General features: G+C 35.9%; 1 protein-coding gene across 1 annotated transcript in view; it reads left to right on the forward strand.

The window, feature by feature from the left end:
* Positions 1 to 12,490: 12,490 nt before the first annotated feature.
* Positions 12,491 to 22,930, forward strand: part of LOC149771190 (uncharacterized) — a 188,140-nt gene continuing 177,700 nt past the window's right edge. The window contains exon 1 of the mRNA XM_089948755.1: positions 12,491 to 12,587. Coding sequence (XP_089804881.1) covers positions 12,491 to 12,587 — 97 coding nt within the window. The remainder of the gene's footprint in view (positions 12,588 to 22,930) is intronic.

The raw sequence follows: 22,930 nt of genomic DNA on the forward strand, positions 1-22,930 counted from the left end.
CTAAAACAAAAATAGCATGTTCTATGTCTTACATTGTGGGATTAGAAATCGATGATGAAATGTTTGAGTCTGAAGTTGAGACGAGCACTCCGTAGAATTTCAGTTCGACACAAACGCAGTTTAATAATAAATGCATGCATAATGCTCAATGTTAAAACTTCCCTCAATTTGTAACGAATGAGAAAAGAGTTTGCCCCCCTTCCCCATGACGATTCTGTACAGTCTAATTTATCCATTGTAGTTTAAAAAAACAAGGCCAGTTTGTCTAAATGGCTTATGGTCAATCCATACCCAAGTCGTTTTGTACCCAGTAGAAATTGGTTGTTTCATACCCAAGGTGATCGTTGTTTAGTGCCCAATGTGATGGTCAATGCTTACCCATAATTGTACATGGTAAAATATACATGTGTGTTTAGGGCCCCTCTAATTTCATATCAGCCCCATCCTGTATTCTAGGTGAGGTGCCTGTCAGGCTTGTAAAAAAAAATTCTAACTTGCCTGAGAAACTTTGATTGCACTGATGAAATGTGAAAATGTATTTTTAAGCTGTTGACATACCTGCCATAACATGGCACAATCTAAATCAGATCACCACTGTCCTACATGAAACTGAGAAATGATTTTGTACTTACAAACCCCTGACATGGTCATGTTGTGAGAAAGCACAATTTTTTGTAATCTTCAAAAATAGCAAGAAAAAACTCCTCACTTTCAATATGTGCCCATTACATGTGGCATGTAGCATGTATAAACAATGGTAAGTCATGATTGGAACTGATGTAAAACTATCCCTTGGGCAGTTTAAAGAGCAGTAGTTGAAGGCAAATAAGTCAGGTAATAAACCACTATTTCACATATTACTTAATTGGCTGACAGTAGCAGGTGGGATATGTTTGAAGGCTGTAGTGGGTGAGCCCGTTGTGTTAATTTGCATAGGTAATATCAGGAAGTGATACAACCCATTATTAGAACAAAAGTTATTACATATCATTGTTTTGCATGAGGATGTTTAAGCCATATGTATTATATTTTTGACAAATTTGTGAACAGTGGCAGCACTTCTTTGAAGTCGGGTTTTATTGATATATAGAATGCAAAGCAAGATCATTTCAGTTGTCAGAATAGTGTTCAAGTGTGATTTATTTTTAAAGCTAATTTAGGAAGCAATTAGCTATCAGCAAAGACCCCCAAAAATAAATTTTTGATCTCTTGGTTGATGGAGTTTATTTTGTGAAGCACGCCAGCGAAAGAAAAAAATAAGGTGGGGGGTTATTAATTTTTATAAATACTGCAAACAACACGTCGACATACATCAGCTTGGTTCTGACCAGAAGTTACTCAGAGTATCTATCATTGAAGTTTGAACAACAGTACCATGCAATCCTTAGTGAGGGTAGAGATGAACACTTGCCTTACCTTCAAACCCCATTGAGCCTTATTGAATTTATATTCAAATTGTAGCTATTGGAAAATTATGACAATATTTTCAAAAGGGGTAATTTTTGGCATGTGGAAATTGATTCTGGGCTTGTGGAATTTCAGTCAGGGCTTGTGAGTTTATTTAAGTCAACAGCCTGGGCCTGAGTTTAAATTTTTTCTTTCTTTGAGCACTGATGTTTGATGGCAGTGGTAAAAGATGAAAGGGCACATACCCTGATAGCATTGAATCTTGTTTTTATGAAAATACAAAAAGAAACAATGTGCCATTCCAGATGTTAGCGTTGTTAAAAACATCAAGCCCTGAGGACCAACTAGATCATTAATTTTGCAAAAATGTCACAAACCTGAATTATGCATTGTTACAACACTCCTTTTCTATTTGGAAAAGGAGAAGAGGAAGCCAAAACAAGTGTTTGTTTCATTAAAAACTTATAAAATATCTCAAAAGTATCTAAACATTGGCAAGATGACTGAAATACATTTGAACAAATGCAGGAATTAATACCAAGAAATTCAAAGCTCATTCTACAAGAAGTGATTCAGTTTCAAAAGCCTATAGCCTAGAACAGGCCTTAAAAACAACACTGGATACTGCCAACTGGCATTCTGCTAGGACATTTCACAAAGTTTGATGTAGAAACACAGAATAAGCTAAAGCCCAGAGAGCCTTTCCTGATATCTTTCTGTTGACTGCATAGAACTACTCACAGTCCAGTACTCAATTTATTTGTGGATTTTATTTGCAGAATATTCTGATTGAAATACCAGTTGTCTACAGTTGTTTTTTATGACTACCCTTTTGTTGATGAGCATCGAAGTATGCCAATTCATCCCCTAACAGCTTTGCTGGTATGGGAAAGAACAGACCCAGGCTCATCCGATCATTACTTGGAATGTGATGGATGAGGGAGATTTTTGGAATACCAGACAAAGCTGGAAGGGTTAAATTCCCACCCTTTGTAGATATTCTTTCACATAATTGATGTTACTACCCGACCCAAATGTTTACTTTAAAAAATGTCTTTCTTTGAATAGAGAATGTGATATCAGCAACACTGGGTTTTATAGTGGTATGGACAAAGGGCAGGTGAAAAATAACTTTTTCTTTTATGTCATCTCAGTCGCATGTGCTGTCTTAACTGAAATTACAATTGAACCCTTCCAGCTTTGTCCGTTATTCAAAGAATGCCCCTCATCCATCACAATCCAAGTAAGGATCAGATGAGGGGTCCATTGTAGTGGCATGGCCATCAAAATTCCAATTATGATTAACCATTCAGTCTTTAAAGGACAAGCAGCCATGGAATTGCATAGTCATTTCAAAGATTCATATTTGTTTATATGTGAAATTAGTACAATGTGCCATTGTCATGGGAGATCTTATCACCCTACTGTCCATGTATCATGACATGTACTCTTGCAAATTGTTTGTCTGTGGTGTTTAAACATGTGTTGTCCAGGACAGATAAGGTCTTTGACTTTTATTCATATTAAGTTAATTGCATTTTCCAGATGAGTTAATTTTAGTTATTGTAAAAGTCTGTAATCCTTCTTGCATTATCTGTATTACTATTATTGGGGCCCCAAGTGGCCGAGTGGTCTAAAGCGCTCTCCGTTACGGATCACTGCCATCTCACCTCTGTCTTCGTAGGTTCGAGTCTCAGATTCGGCCAATGTGGGTATGTGAGAAAGCTTGCCAGTAGCTTTTCGAGGGTCGGTGGTTCCTAACCGGGGTTTTCCTGGGTTCTTCCTCCACCATTAATACTGGCCGCCATGTATAGCCTATCGTGTGCTGAAAAATGGTGTTAAACCCTAAAACAACAACATTACTGTTATTAAAAGCTACACACAAGACAGAACATGCCACAGTCAGAGATCTTATCTGTTTGCCTTAGCACATCTGCTACATTCCTTTGTTTATTGAGTAGATCCAGTGATTGTTTTTTGTCCTGCATGACTTAGGGTTTGTATGTGGGTGTAAATAAGTTTACTGAGTAAGTGTTATCAAAGCTGAAATGACAAATTATGGATAGGATATGAGTGTTACATTATGCTTAACTTACATTTAGCTTGCATTAATGCCAGTATAATTAATACATGGGAATTTCACATCAAAATTAAAATGTTTATGACTGATTAATATTTAGAACTACATCATTTTGTTTATTTATATGCACAATAATTATTCATATTATTTCCATCTTAAATCCTGTTGCATTTTGACCTATAAGACTGGTCCGATGCATAGACATGTAATGCTGGTAGTAGTAATGGTCTGTAAATTTCAGCTAGGATGACATCTAACTGTTATTCTCTTAATACACTCCCAGAGTTAAATCCTTCTAAAATCATTGGCATGATTTATGTCTGTACTCACTACATTTGAAATATGGCATGTAGCTTGGTAACAAGTTCAACCAATTAGACCAGAAATCATCTCATCATGGCTTGCAGTAGAAGCCAGTAGTTAGTGTTTTTTTTTTGCCATATATTTATAGATTAATTGCCACCTATGAATTCAGATTTTGAACACAAAATGTTCATTTTAAATGTTTTATAATATATTGCCTAAAGATAGTGGTAGTAAACAAAGACTTGGAGAAAAAAAAAGAAGTAAATCTTCTATTTGGTCACATAATTTTCAACAGTCCTTGATATCCCCCTCATATGCAATTAGGCATCATACTGCTGAGGAATCCTGTAATACTGTTGTTGTTGTTGTTCTAGGGTTTAATGCCATTTTTCAGCATAAGATAGGCTATACATGGCAGCCAGTATAACTGGTGGAGGAAGAACCCTGGAAAACCCAGGGAAGAACCACAGACCCAAGAGAAGCTACTGGCAGGCTTTCCCACATACCCACGCTAGCCGAACCTTGGACTCGAACCCACGCAGACAGAGGTGAGATGACAGTGATCCAGAACGGTGAGCACTTTAGACTACTCAGCCACTCAGGGCCCCTCCTGTAATGCAACTAGGGTCTTGTTAGACATTTGTTTCAACATCTGTAGATGTACTAGCTAGTGGCAATTGATTGATCATTGATTGGAATGGTATATTTGTGTGGACAAAGCATTTTATAGCATACATATTACATACAACCCTATTTGGACTACTGTAGTACAGTATGGGGTAATTCAAATGATAAAAACATAGCAAAGCTGGCACATCTTCAAAAAAGAGCATTTGAGCTAATATCAATCCAGAAAGAAAGCAAGGAAAGTTTAGCTGGTAGGTTAAAAATATTACCTATTAAAGACCGAATCTGTTTGAGAAAAGCCAAATTAATGTACAGGATATCTCAGAATAGTGCTCCTGAATATTTACAATCACTATTCCAGTATAGGCTACCTGGTAATACTCCCCACCTGCGATCCATGTCAAGCAAACAGTATAAAATTCCCAAACCAAATAAGGAGTTATTTAAAAAAAGTTTCCAGTACTCTGGAACTCTGCTCTGGAATAGTATTCCAGCTGAGATTAGAAATGCCCACTCTATTTCCTTCTTCCAAACCCAATATATCCAGTGGCTTCAGAGATGCAGCTTAAATAAATGAATTCCTTTGTATGAGGGCCTCAAGGTAGATTAGTTTTTAGCTAATTGTGTTACCCTCTTTAAATAAGGTCATTATTATTATACTATTAAACATAAAAACATAATGTGTTGCATCACAGGGACCCAAAAGGGTCAGTATACATGTCCAGGCAGCTGATTGCTGTGTCCTGGACCTGTGCCCTGGGATCAAAGGTAAGCTCTGATACCTATTTTGTTTCAGATGATTCATCCAGTTAAGATTATTGAATGATCCATGTTACACAGAAATGAGGGGGCCCCGAGTGGCCGAGTGGTCTAAAGCGCTCTCTGTTACGGATCACTACCATCTCACCTCTGTCTGCGTGGGTTCGAGTCTAGGATTCGGCTAATGTGGGTATGTGAGAAAGCTTGCCAGTAGCTTCTCGTGGGTCAGTGTAGCACTACAAAGCAATGTCATGATAACCCTTACTTTGTTGAATATTACTAATTGCATTTGTAGGATATTTTGGTGAATGTCATAAATTGTTAACATAAAATTTGTAATGTTAAGGGTTGATTTGGGTAATTATGTCATTGGCAATATATCTACTTTTGTTTAGCATTAATTCTTAATAAAATCAACTTTGATGCCTACATGGACATTAAAATAATACTGTTGATATTTTCAGATATTGGAAAACTTTGTGCTTTGATATAGAGCCAGTTGAAGGACTGGAATCTTCAAGGGAGAAGGACATCTGTGATGTATTGTATCCTTGTGACATTGTCTTTACTGCATGTACTTCATCCGCCGCTGGTATACATTATTTTGTGTTTTTATTCACATCCTATGAAATATAGAGGGATATATATATATATATATATATATATATATATATATATATATATATATATGCACACACATCTTTGTCCATTTGAGAGCTGTTCTGTCTGAATATTTTATATCTGTAAAGTAAATATTTTATTTGTGGAGAGTAAATCTTGAATGTTTAAAGATCTTCATAACATGCATGCTGGCAGCCTAGTGGTTTAGATGTGCCAATTGCTTCTTATGATTTTTTTTTTCATTTTGATATTTCCATGGAAATAATGCAGAACTTTCAACATTTTCATTTTTGACGTGTAACTCTTGAACAATTTGTGATATTTCCACCAAGTTTGGTACAAAATTAAATTTTCCATTATAACTGGTGGAGGAAGAAACTTAGAAAACCCAGGTAAGAACCACCTCCCTCTAGCAGGCTGCTGGCAAGCTTTTTCACATACCCACATTGACTGAGCCCTAGACTCTAACCTGTTCAGACAGAGGTGAGATGGCAGTATTCAATAAAGCTGAGTGCTTTAGACCATTTGGCCAACCTGGGGCCCTACAAAATTAAATTAGGTATGAGCACTATGATATGAAGAGTTAAGCAACTCATTTTAAAACACATTTTCTCCGGCTATGTAGTCAAACTAAAAGCTGCGAAAGAAAACTTCCAAGTATTACTGTATCATAAGTATAGAACAAACTAAAAATGATTCATAATATCTTGAGCTGCTAAATGCAAATTTGTTAAAAAGGTATAAAGTCACTGCTTTATTATTTGAACAGAATAAATTGTACGTCCTTCTTAAGAACAGTGATATTATGTACTACCTATATCTCACATCTAGAATTAATTGATGTTCTATATGAAGTGATATCTCACATCTAGAATTAATTGATGTTCTATATGAAGTGATATCTCACATCTAGAATTAATTGATGTTCTGTCTGAAGTGATATCTCACATCTAGAATTAATTGATGTTTTGTCTGAAGTGATATCTCACATCTAGAATTAATTGATGTTCTATCTGAAGTGATATCTCACATCTAGAAATAATTGATGTTCTGTCTGAAGTGATATCTCACATCTAGAATTAATTGATGTTTTATCTGAAGTGATATATCACATCTAGAATTAATTGATGTTCTATTTTGGGTGACATATCACATAGATTTATATTTTCTTAAACTGAAATTTCAATGTTCTAAGAAGGGTTTTGCTTCCACTGGAACCAAACTATAAAAACTATAAAATCTCTTCCACCCTATAAAGTCAGCTGACTCATTCAAGCATTTTAAGAAGCATTGCTGTAAACATCTACATAAACCATTATTTATAGGATTTTATGTAATGCACTACTATTATTTAAAACAATGTATTTCCTTGCTTGCACCTGTAATGCCTTATACATGTTCACTACTATTATGTATATGAATGGTGTATAATGTACTTGTCTGTATTGCATTGTACAGGTTCACTACTATTCTGTATGACCACTTTGGTGGCCTAATTGGTCAGAGCATCTGCCTTGGATGCAGGAAGTCATGGGTTTGAACCCCAGCTGTGTCATACCAAAGACTTATAAAAATGGTACTAACAGCTGCCTCTCTTTTGATGCTCAGCATTAAGAGGTTAGTGTTAGGATTGGTCAGCCTGGTGTCAGGATAATGTGACTGGGTGGGACATGATGTCACATGTCTGCGGCATGATGCTAGTAGTAGTGATATAATTCAAATTGTCAAAGCTACATTAAAAATCCAAAACACACACTAGTCTGTATATGAATGGTGCATAAAGTACTTGTCTGTAATACCATATACAGGTTCATTACAATTCTCTATATGAATGGTGTATGAAGTATTTGTCTGTAATGCCATATACAGTTTCATTACTATTCTGTATATGTATGGTTATAAAGTACTTGTCTGTAAAGCTATATACAAGTCCATTACTATTCTGTATATGAATGGTGTATAAAGTACTTGTCCATAATGCCATATACAGGTTCATTGCTATTCTGTATATGAATGGTGTATGAAGCATTTGTCTGTAATGCCATATACAGTTTCATTACTATTCTCTATATGTATGGTTTATAAAGTACTTGTTTGTAAAGCTATATACAAGTTCATTACTATTCTGTATATGAATGGTGTATAAAGTACTTGTCTATAATGCCATATACAGGTTCATTACTATTTTGTATATGAATGGTGTATAAAGTACTTGTCCATAATGCCATATACAGGTTCATTGCTCTTCTGTATATGAATGGTGTATGAAGTACTTGTCTATAATGCCAAATACAGGTTCATTGCAATTCTGTATATGAATGGTGTATGAAGTACTTGTCTATAATGCCATATACAGGTTCATTGCTATTCTGTATATGAATGGTGTATATAGTACTTGTCCGTAATGCCATATACAGGTTCATTGCTATTCTGTATATGAATGGTGTATAATGTACTTGTCTATAATGCCATATACAGGTTCATTGCTATTCTGTATGTGAATGGTGTATGAAGTATTTGTCTGTAATGCCATATACAGTTTCATTACTATTCTGTATATTTATGGTTTATAAAGTACTTGTCTGTAAAGCTATATACAAGTTCACTACTATTCTGTATATGAATGGTGTATAAAGTACTTGTCTATAATGCCATATACAGGTTCATTGCTATTCTGTATATGAATGGTGTATAAAGTACTTGTCCATAATGCCATATACAGGTTCATTGCTATTCTGTATATGAATGGTGTATGAAGTACTTGTCTATAATGCCATATACAGGTTCATTGCTATTTTGTATATGAATGGTGTATAAAGTACTTGTCCGTAATGCCATATAGAGGTTCATTACTATTCTGTATATGAATGGTGTATAAAGTACTTGTCCGTAATGCCATATGCAGGTTCATTGCTATTCTGTTTATGAATGGTGTATGAAGTATTTGTCTGTAATGCCATATACAGTTTCATTGCTATTCTGTATATGTATGGTTTATAAAGTACTTGTCTGTAAAGCTATATACAAGTTCATTACTATTCTGTATATGAATGGTGTATAAAGTACTTGTCTATAATGCCATATACAGGTTCATTGCTATTCTGTATATGAATGGTGTATAAAGTACTTGTCAATAATGCCATATACAGGTTCATTGCTATTCTGTATATGAATGGTGTATGAAATACTTGTCTATAATGCCATATACAGGTTCATTGCTATTCTGTATATGAATGGTGTATGAAGTACTTGTCTATAATGCCATATACAGGTTCATTGCTATTCTGTATATGAATGGTGTATGAAGTATTTGTCTGTAATGCCATATACAGTTTCATTGCTATTCTGTATATGTATGGTTTATAAAGTACTTGTCTGTAAAGCTATATACAAGTTCATTACTATTCTGTATATGAATGGTGTATAAAGTACTTGTCCATAATGCCATATACAGGTTCATTGCTATTCTGTATATGAATGGTGTATAAAGTACTTGTCCATAATGCCATATACAGGTTCATTGCTATTCTGTATATGAATGGTGTATAAAGTACTTGTCCATAATGCCATATACAGGTTCATTGCTATTCTGTATATGAATGGTGTATAAAGTACTTGTCCGTAATGCCATATACAGGTTCATTGCTATTCTGTATATGAATGGTGTATAAAGTACTTGTCCATAATGCCATATACAGGTTCATTACTATTCTGTATATGAATGGTGTATGAAGTATTTGTCTGTAATGCCATATACAGTTTCATCACTATTCTGTATATGTATGGTTTATAAAGTACTTGTCTGTAAAGCTATATACAAGTTCATTACTGTTCTGTATATGAATGGTGTATAAAGTACTTGTCTATAATGCCATATACAATTTCATTACTATTCTGTATATGTATGGTTTATAAAGTACTTGTCTGTAAAGCTATATACAGGTTCATTGCTATTCTGTATATGAATGGTGTATAAAGTACTTGTCCATAATGCCGTATACAGGTTCATTGCTATTTTGTATATGAATGGTGTATAAAGTACTTGTCCATAATGCCATATACAGGTTCATTGCTATTCTGTATATGAATGGTGTATAAAGTACTTGTCCATAATGCCATATACAGGTTCATTGCTATTCTGTATATGAACGGTGTATAAAGTACTTGTCCATAATGCCATATACAGGTTCATTGCTATTCTGTATATGAATGGTGTATAAAGTACTTGTCCATAATGCCATATACAGGTTCATTGCTATTCTGTATATGAATGGTGTATAAATTACTTGTCCATAATGTCATATACAGGTTCATTGCTATTCTGTATATGAACGGTGTATAAAGTATTTGTCTATAATGCCATATACAGGTTCATTGCTATTTTGTATATGAATGGTGTATAAAGTACTTGTCCATAATGCCATATACAGGTTCATTGCTATTCTGTATATGAATGGTGTATAAAGTACTTGTCAATAATGCCATATACAGATTCATTGCTATTCTGTATATGAATGGTGTATAAAGTACTTGTCAATAATGCCATATACAGGTTCATTGCTATTCTGTATATGAATGGTGTATAAAGTACTTGTCAATAATGCCATATACAGGTTCACTGCTATTCTGTATATGAATGGTGTATAATATACTCATCTGTTATGCCTCATGAAGTGCACTACTTTTGTGTATATAAATGTTGTATGTACTCGTCTATAATGCCTTTTATATATTTTATATATTTTATAGTAGTGGCATATCATTTATTTAGTTTTATGGTTTGTTTGTGTAAAGGCACCCAAATATGTGAAATTTGTAAATCATAAATTTAATCAACACATTAACCCACGTTGATGAGTTTAAGTGGCAGGAGGTAGTAGCCTAATGCAGAGCTCTGTAGCGTCAAGGTCATGTACGGTACACTAAAGTGGGTGGTATTATGGAAAGGTAGACAGTTGTAGCTCTACAATGATACCAAAAAATCTGGAATTTCCAGTTGCACTACAAAATATAGAGGGAAAAACCTCATTTTTTGGACCCAATTTTTTTCTGATTTTGTGTCTGGATTTAGACGTTTTGGTTTCAGATCTAACGCAGACCAGTATGAACTGCAAACAGACAGATGAACCTTTGCAAAAAGTAGGATAAGATGGGCATTTGGAATAAATAGTGGTCTTGATAATTTTTTATGATGTATTCAGAAATAGCTTTCAAAATGTGTTTCCTACTCGAATTTCAGAAGAAAACGACAAAAACCTCCATGGGTTAATGTGTTAAAAAAGGCGTCATGGAAGACTCCTCCAAATTGACTGGCCACCATGTAGAGTCCATCATGAAGAAGGGCATTAAAGATTGTTTTGTTGACCAAATGAATATCTTCTTTAAAGAAAGAATATTATTATTATTGTTATTATTATTATTATTACTACAACTATTTATTTTCTATTGCAGACTTTAGCAGTGGGTGAAGTAGCACATGTGAGTCAAATCGATCCACGGTATTATGAGACATATTGTCAGCACGATTTCTCTCTTAACTGTCCTATTTATGGCCAACCTTCATGGGAATGTGCGAAAGAGTTGACCAATTGTACAAGTCCAGATTATTCATACCATTGTGTTATGAATACCGATGGAAAAGTTTTCCATGTTTGTGCAGCTGCACAAATTTGTCTAAAAGGTTAGAAGTTTTGCAAGTCACAAAACTGTAAAATAAGAAAATATATGATTCATAATTCTGCCAGTAGGGTAAATTAATAACAAAATGCCAGTTCATAATTTTACAGACATGTCATATTTGTGGCTCAAAATTCAGTTAATTCATTTATTTTCATAGGTCTGAGTTTTCAAGTATTTGTGAAAAATTATGTTTTCATTGGTACAGTTTGTTGAAAAAATGTAGACCAACAAGTTGTTCTCCACCTTTTTTTTTTGTTTGACTGGTGGTGCCAGTCAAACAAAAAAAGGTGGAGAACAACTTGTTGGTCTACGGACGCTTCAATACAAGTAGTGCATACTAATGTTGGTCTCCACCGCCAGTCAAACAAAAAAAAAGGTGGAGAACAGCTTGTTGGTCTAGAAAAAATGCTGTTATTGTTTTCACAGAAGAATCCACTGCCTTTGAGTCTTTAAATTTATGTTTGGCAGCAATGATTGTTACCCCATGAAAAATAGCCAATTCACAGTGACTTTTTATCCTAATATACTTTTATAAAAACAAAGGTCTGCTTGAACATAGCAGTAACAGTATTTATCTGTCTGTCAGCTCAGCCATCTGTGTTTGGACAAAGTGGTTCCCACATGATAACATGCATTCACTGCATGTTGGTTGTTCTGGTCAGAGACCAAAAGGAATTACAGGATGGCCTGCTTATTGTCCAACTGTCTGTTAGCACAAGTTGGTTTATACTACTTGTGACAAAATTTAAGGATTACCCTGAAACTTTACACACAGTCATCCTTGTTTCTAGTTGATCCTAAATGAAAATCTTGCTGTTGAGATATCTAATATGGACACCACGGTGGTCATCTTGAAAATGTTGTTATCACTACTCCTCCTAATGAAAGTCATATCAACATGGGTTTGCATCATATAATTTTTTGTTGGTATTAAATGAAAATTGTTTTGCTTGGACATCCAGTATGTTAACCACAGCAGTCAACTTTAATTGTTATTGCTAGATTCTCAGAATGGAAAGTTATATCCATCTGGAGTCTTATGGTGATGTCTACTTTGTCCTGAATGAAACTGATGCTGATTTTAAATCCAGTATGACCGTCTTGGCAGGTATTTTAAAAATCTTTGTATTGCTTAAAAATATAAAAGATGGTTTTAATGCTCAGCAATTAAAATGAACTGGTTTTATCTGGGATTTCTGTGAATTACTTTTGGCCATTAGAAAGTCAGTCTCATTAAAAGACTCTTGTTTGTCTATAACCTAATTGGTGTATAGTTATGAATAGTGGGAAGACATCATTTTTTGAAGGGTCAAAATGATAATGGTCATAGTCACTGTAATGCAAAAAATTTGTGATTTCTTTTGTACCTAATAAGTCGAGATTCCTAATTCAAGTTTTTTCATATAAGTCACAGATTTGGCCAAAGTGGGTATGTGAGAAAGCTTGTCAGTAGCTTCTCATGGGTCGTGGTTCTTTCCGGGTTCTTCCTCCATCATTTATACTGGCCGCCATGTATAGACTATCTTGTGCTGAAAAAATGATGTTAAACCCTACAACAATAACAACTAACTTTCCCTTGTCTTATGTTTTCTAAATGTATTTAATCTCATTTATGCTGCCAATTATTATGCCAATTAAGCTGCAAACTTACGAATTTATTTATTCAACCATTGGCTGGTAAAGAAGGATTGCAATATATTATGTTTTTAAATAAAAGTAATAGATGCAGCACAGTTCTGCAGGATGTCAAAATTGGCATAACTGTAAGGATGTTTTTTATATTATTTTGGACATGCAAAAATTCCAACTTCATAGTTATTGGTACACATATGTTTTTGGTTGAGAACTTCCTTTCTGTTTAATCTATTTCAGCAAAGTGAGCATTTGGGTAATCAGACAGATGCCAGATGATCATGTAGGAATTAGATGAAGTTGTATAGGCCAGATTTTAGTGTATATTGAGAATGCACAGGCCTTGATTTCAGTTTATCAATATCGCATGCTGAATGGCAAAAATCAGTAGCCTCTAGAAATGGTAATGCCCTCACTTTACTGCAGCAGGGGCATCTTTATTTGTGCTTGTCCTAGCATCTAACCATCCTCCTAAGTATCCATTGTTCCTAGCAAGTTTGCTAGCATGATTACATAAAGTGAACTGCATATAGAGGAATCAATTCTTTTTGTAATCATCTGTATAATATGTAGACGACTACGCAGTGATTTTCATGGCTTTTATAAACTTTTCTGCTTTTGGAACATTTTTAGTGATGCCTTCTTAACACAGTTTATTTCACACAACCATGAACATGAGGTAGTGAAACTTTGTAGGCATATTTACATTAAGTTGTTGATTGCCTGATTAGATTTTGAAATTATTGTAATGAGTATTATCTCTTTGTATGTTTCCACTGCTTTGATGCGTATGATTGAAGTGGGATCTTACATTGCATGTTTTCAAAGCACAATTATAATTTATTTTTCTTCACTCAGTTTTGAACCTTTCTTGACAACAAAAATATTTAGAATGATTAAACAAAACCAGCCAGAGTAGATGAATTAAATTGATCGGCATATTTGTATCCATATGTAGACGATCTGATTAAAGGCATATTAAGTCATAATATAAACTAATTTTATACTAATGTTTGATTGTTTTGACAAACACCTTATAAGTACAATTTTACATAAAGCCAAAAATAAGATAACTGAAAGTTATTAGCTTATATGTAGGTATTATGATTACATTTCATGTCCTTGTTTTTTATATATAGATTATTAAGATTTTTTAACTTCCTGTTTGGTCGGATGTGGGATCATGCATGTTTTACAAATTCAAAAATTATGTTAAATACATTTCAACACATGAATACATCGACACAATACATTTTATGAACATCATTTTATGTTACATCCACACTTATTATATTTGGCTTAAGGTATATCTTGACAGTATCTTTATCAAATTCAATAATCAGCCTTTAAGAGTGAAGTGTTTAGGTTGAAATTTTGAATTTTGTACCAGAGAGAAGTTTTGAATACAGTGACATCAACAAATGGAATTTGACCAAACTTGTCATGCAGTTAGATGTCTGCAACATCCTTAATTGGTCTGATAATCAGATTTTGTTAATTAAAGGTTTTTAAACATTTAACAAATACCTATAGATTATGATAGAACATTTTGTGATTTAAGCATGAATGTCAGTGATCACCATTCAGAACTTCAAACTAAGGCAGATTTAGGAAAACATTAATTAGAATAATATCTATCAAGTTTTAATGTATATGGTACACATGTATATTTTAATCATATACTAAATGACTTATTGAATTGATCAGCATTACAGTCTTTTGTTATATATATATATATATAGCATGTATGCTGTATCATTGATATACCATGAAGGGGCCCCTACTGGCCATCTGGTCTAAAGTGCTCACCGTTAAGGATCACTGCCATTAGAACTCTGTCTACATGGGTTTGAGTCTAGGGCTCGGCTAATGTGGGTACGTGAGAAAGCTTGCCAGTAGCTTTTTGTGGGTCGGTGGTTTTTTCCTGGGTTCTTCCTCCACCATTTATACTGGCCGCACCATGTATAGCCTATCTTGTGCTGAACAATGGTGATAAACCCTAAAAACTATAACAATATACCATGAGATGTATAAATTTTTCAGTAACTTCAGCTGTTCACAGTCCTTTTTGGAAATTGATAAATTTGCTTCTTTCCTTTTTTTGAGTTCCTATTTTCATTCACATTGACAAAATGGCACAATGTTGAATTTAACCAAATTTGACAGAAATCATCTTGGCATAGAGGGCTTTAAAATTTTTATGTCTGGTGCTGGGCTGCTGTTAAGTATGGCCACCATTACTAAAAGTAGATAAACCCTTAAATGAATTCTCCATTTGACTTGTATAGAATTTAATATTTGACAGACAGAATCCTGGCCTGAAGACCACATTTGATGCCCATCTGCTATCAGATATAGTCAGTGCTCTTAAAAATAGAAAAAGATTTAAATGACTTTTTCTGCAAAACCATTTCCTAGAATTTGACCAAATTTAAACAAAAGTTTCATGTTATGAAGACCTTTCAGATTTATAGAAACAATGCCACTCTGTCATCAAACATGGCAGCCATTACAAAAAAAACGTTAGTAAACCGTTGAATGATTTGAAAAATGTTGGCTAGAATTTGGTAACATCATACTCAAAGCTTCCTGCTATGAAGGAGATTCAAAATTTATGTAAATGATGCCATCAAGAATTGGCCACCATTAATAAAAAAGGAAAACCTTGTTCAAAAGCTTTCCTGCCAAACGCACTGAATAGAAATTGACCAAATGTGACAGAAAGCGACTTGGCATATAGACTTTCCAAGTCTGTACAAATGATGCCCATCAACCATTCAATATTGCTGCTTAGAATTACCAGATTACTACAATTAGGAAAACCATCAGGGTTTGACAATTTTATGTAAGTGAGCCAGTCCCAAAATGCGACGTAATAGCTTATTCTTGTTGTTGTGGGGTTTAAGGCCATTTTTCAGCACATGATAGGCTACACATGGCAGCCAGGATTAATGGTGGAGGAAGAACCCAGGAAAACCTCTGAAAGAACCACCAACCCACGAGAAGCTACTGGCAAGCTTTCTCACTTACCCACGTTGGCTGAATCCGAGACTCAAACAAGCGCAGACAGAGGTGAGATGGCAGTGATCCATAATGGAGAGCGCTTTAGACTACTCGGCTACTCAGGGCCCCTAAATGATAAAGAAAGGAAGCATTGAATGCATATATTGTTGTAAGAGCAAAGACAGACATGTAGATAAATGACAAAAACAATAAGGGGTTTTGGAAAATTTAGAGAGAGAAAGATATTTAAGTGAAAGACCTTAAGCTGAACAGTTAAAGTTAACTGTGAACAAAACCATGTTAATGTAATTTTTTATTATGTTTTAATATGTCAAGTTTTCTTTGTCAATCTTACTTTGTTTGCCAAGATGTGCTATCAGTTTCATATCTTCAAGTATAACAACAATAGTGAAAAGTATTTTTTGGGGAATATATTTGTTGATTTTCAAAACTGATTAAAAAACACTAATTTGTATCTGCTTAATTATTTGCCAAACTTTGTATTGACCTTCTGTAATTAGTGTGACCACTGTTGTAACACATTTGTTGGGGTCCAAAAATGGTAACCTTGCTTTGTACTGAACTGTGTTATAACCAAACAGGTCAGTTAGATCAAGAGAATGATGCATTATCCCCATCCCCCCGCAAGAACCAAACAAATTATGGGATTCAAGTGGGCACTGTACTGAGGACTCTGACGTGGCTATCAGCTTGTTTCAGATAAAACAAGAAGTACTCAATAGTTATTAAATAGTTAAGACTTATTTTTATGTATATGAAATCTGCAATATAAGGGTAAATAGTTGAGTACATGTACTCACCACTTGAATCTGTTTTTATCCTTAATAGTAATTCCATAAATTTTGATAATACTTTCACATAAACTTATTGAAATGGGTGTTTTTTCAGCAACATTCACATTTGCTGGACATGTTTGAAGGGTCTGATTCCTGGCTGACAGTAAAATGCATAATCCAGACAGTGAGAATTTCTGAAAAGAAGCCTGTATTTAGGCTTGAAAGACGTGTACTTGGCTGAAAATTGACATGGAAGGTCAAAGGTATTGACCTCATAATGTTCTTGTTGTGATGAGAATTCAGCAGGTGTGTTTACACTGCACATGTACAATTCCTGAACCAATTTTGGGTGTAAACCATTCGACTGTGTGAGTTCAGAGCAAGTTCCTTAAAATTTTGAGTCATTCTCTAAAGAACAGAGGAAAAATAAATAAAATAGCCTCATTATTCACGAAGAATTTGTTCTATAAGCAAAAGCAGGGAGTAGAATGTTTAATTATGTTAGTCAATTCCTCTACCACTATAACTGAAATGGTTTTGTTCCAATCAGTGATTAGTTTCCTGTGTGTATATATATATATATATATATATATATATATATATATATATATATATGAATGATCTGAGGCTAGAAAATTAAAAGGGGGGTGGTTGGGTTTACATATGCAAGACAGTAACCAAAATTACTGATGATTCGGTCCATAAACTGTTTCAGTGGGTATGTATGTTGGCTGTTAGAGTAGACATCGATAATCTGTTGTGCTCCCTTAAAAAGGTAGGTAAATTAGCTGACTTATAAATTGGGGTATGAAGCATTGTTAGACTGCCACATTGTTTGATTGACTTATGAACACAAGTCTCAAAGGTAACTGTGTTTAACTCCAGACTTATTCCTGCCCAGGGCTTGAAATGTACCTTCTGTATCCCATTATCCATTGTAAATATCCACCAATTAACATTTTGACCACTATTTGTTTGATGTAATACAGCAAAAATAATTGTTATGGAACAATGGGGTAGCAGCAGGGAAGTTGTACAGACCTTCCGTTCCAGACTAAATGAACCTTCCTACGAGAACTTTCTCCGTAGAAGCCTCAGAAAGCAGAAATAACGCCTTCTACGGAAGCTAATTTTCGTGCATTTCAGACCGGATGCATCGGTTGGTCGCGCCGGTGTGTTGGTAAATATAGCGTCCAGGACAGGAAAAATAAATGTCGGGGAATAAATTTTTGTGTTAATTTTTTTGTTGCATGGTGGGGCTGCTTTTTCATGAATAAATTTGATCGAGACCAATTCGATACCGACTGCGTGGATCGTGAAGATTTATCGTAATAAAACCGTGCGGTGTCGCCTGAGCGCGGCTAAACAAATTTTTGAATTTGTTTATGTCCATGTCGCCGTTGCACCAAGTCTGATGGATATTTCTCAGCGTGTGCGTGTCTACGCCATTGAACACCGATAAAATATTACAATTGTCCCTAATCACCTTTGGAATCTGCGTATATCTCTGTGTTACGTAAATCACATCGGTGTTCTTGTGTCTGCCACGCGAGAATATCCTAGCCGGGTTGGTCTGTTTGTCCAGCATAACATCATCGAATACAACGAGATTATTAACATCACCGTCCAAATTTTCCACGGATGGAGCTTCATTGATGTCTGTGATGAATTCGATCGTGCCTTCGTCGGTATTGTCGCTAAATTCTTTTAGTACTTGATAACAGCGTTGATCGTCAACGGATGGTGCAACCAAATACAATTTGTCCCATTTCAGCCATCGCATTATCAAATTCAATAACAACTGCATCTTTCCAGATCCTGACGGTCCAATAATTATCATTCTGATCGAATTCGGTAATACCGCGTTATGTTTTACCTGCTCGCGTCGCTTCGTGGCTGAAAAATCAATTACATTCATGTTACTAGAATACATGGATTTATATTGTGTTAAGTGTCGCACTCACACAGCTACGATAAATCCAACCGAAATCATTACACGAAATAACAGGAACTCAATTGCAGGAGAATGCGAAGTTTGCAAGACACGCAAGTTCAGATTTGTAAAAAAAAAACTAGAACCGGAGGAGATATCGCAGCCTCCTTGTCAAATCTACCCGGAACTCCCTGGGCAAAATATCCCGGAGAGAAGCATCTGCCAGGATACAATTATTGTGGACCCGGAACAAGGCTCGATATAAGACTCGACGATAATGACCAACCAAAGCAAGGTGAAGATCCGGTAAACGCAATCGATAAAGCTTGTTACTACCACGACCTCGCATATCGCAGCGGAGATTTACAACAAAGGCATCTCGCTGATATCAAGCTAATTCACGCATTAGACGCGATTCCTAATAAAAGTTTCAAAGAGAAATTAGCAACCTGGCTGGTAAAAGGCGCGATGAAAGGTAAATTAGTACTCGGCGCTGGTAAATAATATGGAACAAATATATTATTCTCCGCGAGGATTCTGGCGAGGAAAATCAGCGATCGCCAAACTCGCTAAAGCCGCTAAAGTAAAACAATCTGTCGCTGAATCATGGCTATCAAAACAGGCAATCTGGCAAATATATCTTCCTCCGCCTAAGAAAATACCGTACGCAAGTTTCACTGTCAGCATCCCTAATGAGGTCCATCAGGCTGATCTAATGTTTCTTCCTCACGATACCGTCGACGGCGTCACATACAAATACGTTTTGACAGTCGTTGATATCGCTAGCAGGTATAAAGAAGCGGAGCCGTTATCGAATAAAACAGCAACAGAAATTGCAAAGGCATTTAACGAAATTTACTCACGATCCCCGTTAACATGGCCGAATCTTCTCCAGGTTGATCCAGGTCGAGAATTTCTTGGCGCGGTTACTTCATTGATGAAAAAAAATAATGTGAAAATCCGACGCGGTATCGTAGGTGTTCATCACAATCAAGCTATCGTCGAAAGATTCAACAAAACGCTTGCAGAACGATTATTCGGATACCAGTACGCGCGCGAGTTTATTCAAGATAATCGATCTCACGATTGGGTATCAAGATTGCCTCATGTAATTAACGCGCTAAATAACGAGACAACTCGAACAATAGCAATGAAGCCTGCAATTGCAATTACAAAATCGAATATACCCCTAAAGCGAGATTCCACAATTCAGCCTGTACTAGGTAGTGTCACAGTCAGATATTTGTATAAAGAAGGCGAGGCCGAAGGAGGCAGAAAAAGAGCAACCGATCCAACCTGGAGCGTTACAACACATAAAATATCCGCCGTAACAAGATCGTCAGGAAGACCAGCTATTTATATCCTAGATTCGTTAGCGCCTCAACGCGGATTTACCAAAGAAGAATTACAAATAGTACCAGAAGATACTCAACTACCGCCAGCGTCACTAATGTAGTTTACTCGAATTCGTCCTAGCTGGGATAATTTTCTTACTCTCGACACGGCTAAATATACCAAATTTGACCAAGAAATTCTATCATCGACGATCCAAACTTGACCATCGACGGTCAATCCCTGCGATGAGTGTATCGTTGTTGCTTAGCCTAATTTCCACGGTGATTTTTCTGCATTTATCGCGTCATTGACAAGATTAATATCAACAAAGATAATATCATTCAAGACCAAAATCTTTTCCTTCCCACATGGCAAAATAATATTAATATTTTGTCGTCGAGTATCAGTGGGCCTGTAGCATAACGGTACCTGCAACGTGGGAAATTTCTCGCAATGCAGCTTGAATAACATTTCCTGAATAATATCACGAACAATTTTCCTACTAGCGACGATCAAATGATCGGGACGCCACAAATTTAGAAAATCGCTCATCGGAGTCTCGTCGATTATTTTCCTCATGACATCACACTGAATTTTATTCGGTTGTAGTCGAATTAATTTTTTGAATTCGGTCAGTAAAATATCAGTCGATCTATAATCGGCGTCGATTTCTTCATAATAGTCAACGAAGTTTCTGAGCCATTCGTGAGGCGATTCACCATCAATAGGATCAGGCTGGCCGTGATCTCCGCACATTATCACAGCGGTATTTTTCCCTTCCAGCCAAGCCAAGATAGATTTTAAAATATCTAAATTCACCGTGCAAATTTCATCAAATATTATAATCTTGTTGATATATTTGTTTCCCATGCGTGCCGAATCCCATGATCCACCGCTGTACTTGAAATAACTGTGATACGTGCAAGAATTAACTCCGCGCTGCTTTATTTCTCGCGCTAATCTGTGAGTCGGAGTCAACACAATCATATCGGAGTTCGCAAATAAATTTATTGCTCGCGTTGTTTTACCGCTACCACCAGGTCCATTTAGGTAAACGAATTTGCTGCGTGAAATTGGGTCAAATGCAGATGCGGCTGCCGAAGATTCCAAAATCGAAGATTTTTCAAATCTACCTTGGTGAAATTCATCGCGATCTTCAACATCGGCGTCTTCGCAATAATCTAGAATATCCTCGTTTTTTATCCTCCAAGTTCCCCAGGAGCTACCATCGGTGATTAAATTTTCCAGCTTGTATTGGTATTTTTTATCGATATAAAATGAATCCGTCGCGACTGTTATCGCGATATCAGAAAATTTATTTATCATCGACAGCAAATTTATACTTACATAAGCGAGCATCGACGACCGTAAATGCGTATACTGTGCTGATTCTCCGTCAAGGTAACTAATTACGGTACCTAACTTTGATCCATCAATAATAATATTCTCTCTATTACAAAATATTCCTCGTGATACCGTATCGGCGATTATAAAATCCATCTCGGCGTCGTTGATAAACAACCTAGCGTGTCGATGTTTATGATCAACGGATCCACCTTGAGTAAATTTACCGATTATTTTTCTTCCTATATCTTTCGCGTTGTCACAGTCCGTCGGTAGCCACACATCTGTTTGTTTTCTGTAGGATATAATCGCCTCGCTCACCGTCAAAGACACTAACATCGACGAATCTAGCATGTATCTCAACAACACCGTAGGAACCCAACGGCGCTGAGATAAATGCCTGCCAAACCAAATATAGCAAATTTTATGCAAATTTTCAGCAAACTCGAACGAAGTAACACAAGCGAATCCGGTCATGACAAAATCAGGTAACGGTCCGTTAATTGCTACCCTTGTCATCTCGCTGGTAGGATGGCCGAATTTAGCAAAATAATCTGCACAATCGCCATATCCGAGGAAACTTCCAGGATAACACGCGCTCATGTCAACGGAGATCATATCTTCGAAATTGTACTTGGTATTCCACAATCCGCCATGGCCGTATTCGATACAGCTAAGTTGAATATCAGCAAGAAATTCGTTCCTTGTAGGTTTCCACGAGTTTTTCTCTCTAGCGGCATGAGCGGCCACAGACGGAATTGTAAAGCAATTCGTTAGCAATTGATCGGGATTCGACGAATATTTCACCGCGAGTTTTTTCATCGACTCGTGTAATATTTCTCCCCGGTAAATATCACCGCATGGCAAGATAAATTGATCGTATTTTTCTTCGCTCGAGAATAACCATATCGATATTGGATCAGATGCGCTTAATTTTTTGATAAATCTAAACATGGAATCGGAATTATTATCTTTCGCAGCATCTACAGGATAAAATTTAATAATACGATCCCGCGGAAATATCATTACCGATTGCGACCACGCATGTGAGTTGTGATCGACAATCTCGATTGGCGCTCCTCGAGATCTATACGGCGACGAGTATAATATTTCTCCCGATAGCGTTTTCACTGTGATAGGAAACTTAAGTTTTTTACTCAACGCAGCTACATCGTCCACAGATGCACCATCAGCAACGGTCTTCGCCCACGCGTTAATTTTATTCAACCTCAACTGGGTCAGACCAGGTCCACGTCGGGCGTTTTTCATATGTTCGATTACGCGCTCAGCCACGCAATTTATCATCGGCGATTCTTTCATCGCAGGTAGATTTTTCACATCCGGGTTGTTATTTAGTCGATAAATTCCATAAACGACTGCACTAGATGGATATGCCCTAGCATAATA

Source organism: Sinohyriopsis cumingii, unplaced genomic scaffold (assembly GCF_028554795.1).
Source record: "Sinohyriopsis cumingii isolate HCF-2022 unplaced genomic scaffold, ASM2855479v2 utg002073l, whole genome shotgun sequence".
Lineage (NCBI taxonomy): Eukaryota > Metazoa > Mollusca > Bivalvia > Unionida > Unionidae > Sinohyriopsis > Sinohyriopsis cumingii.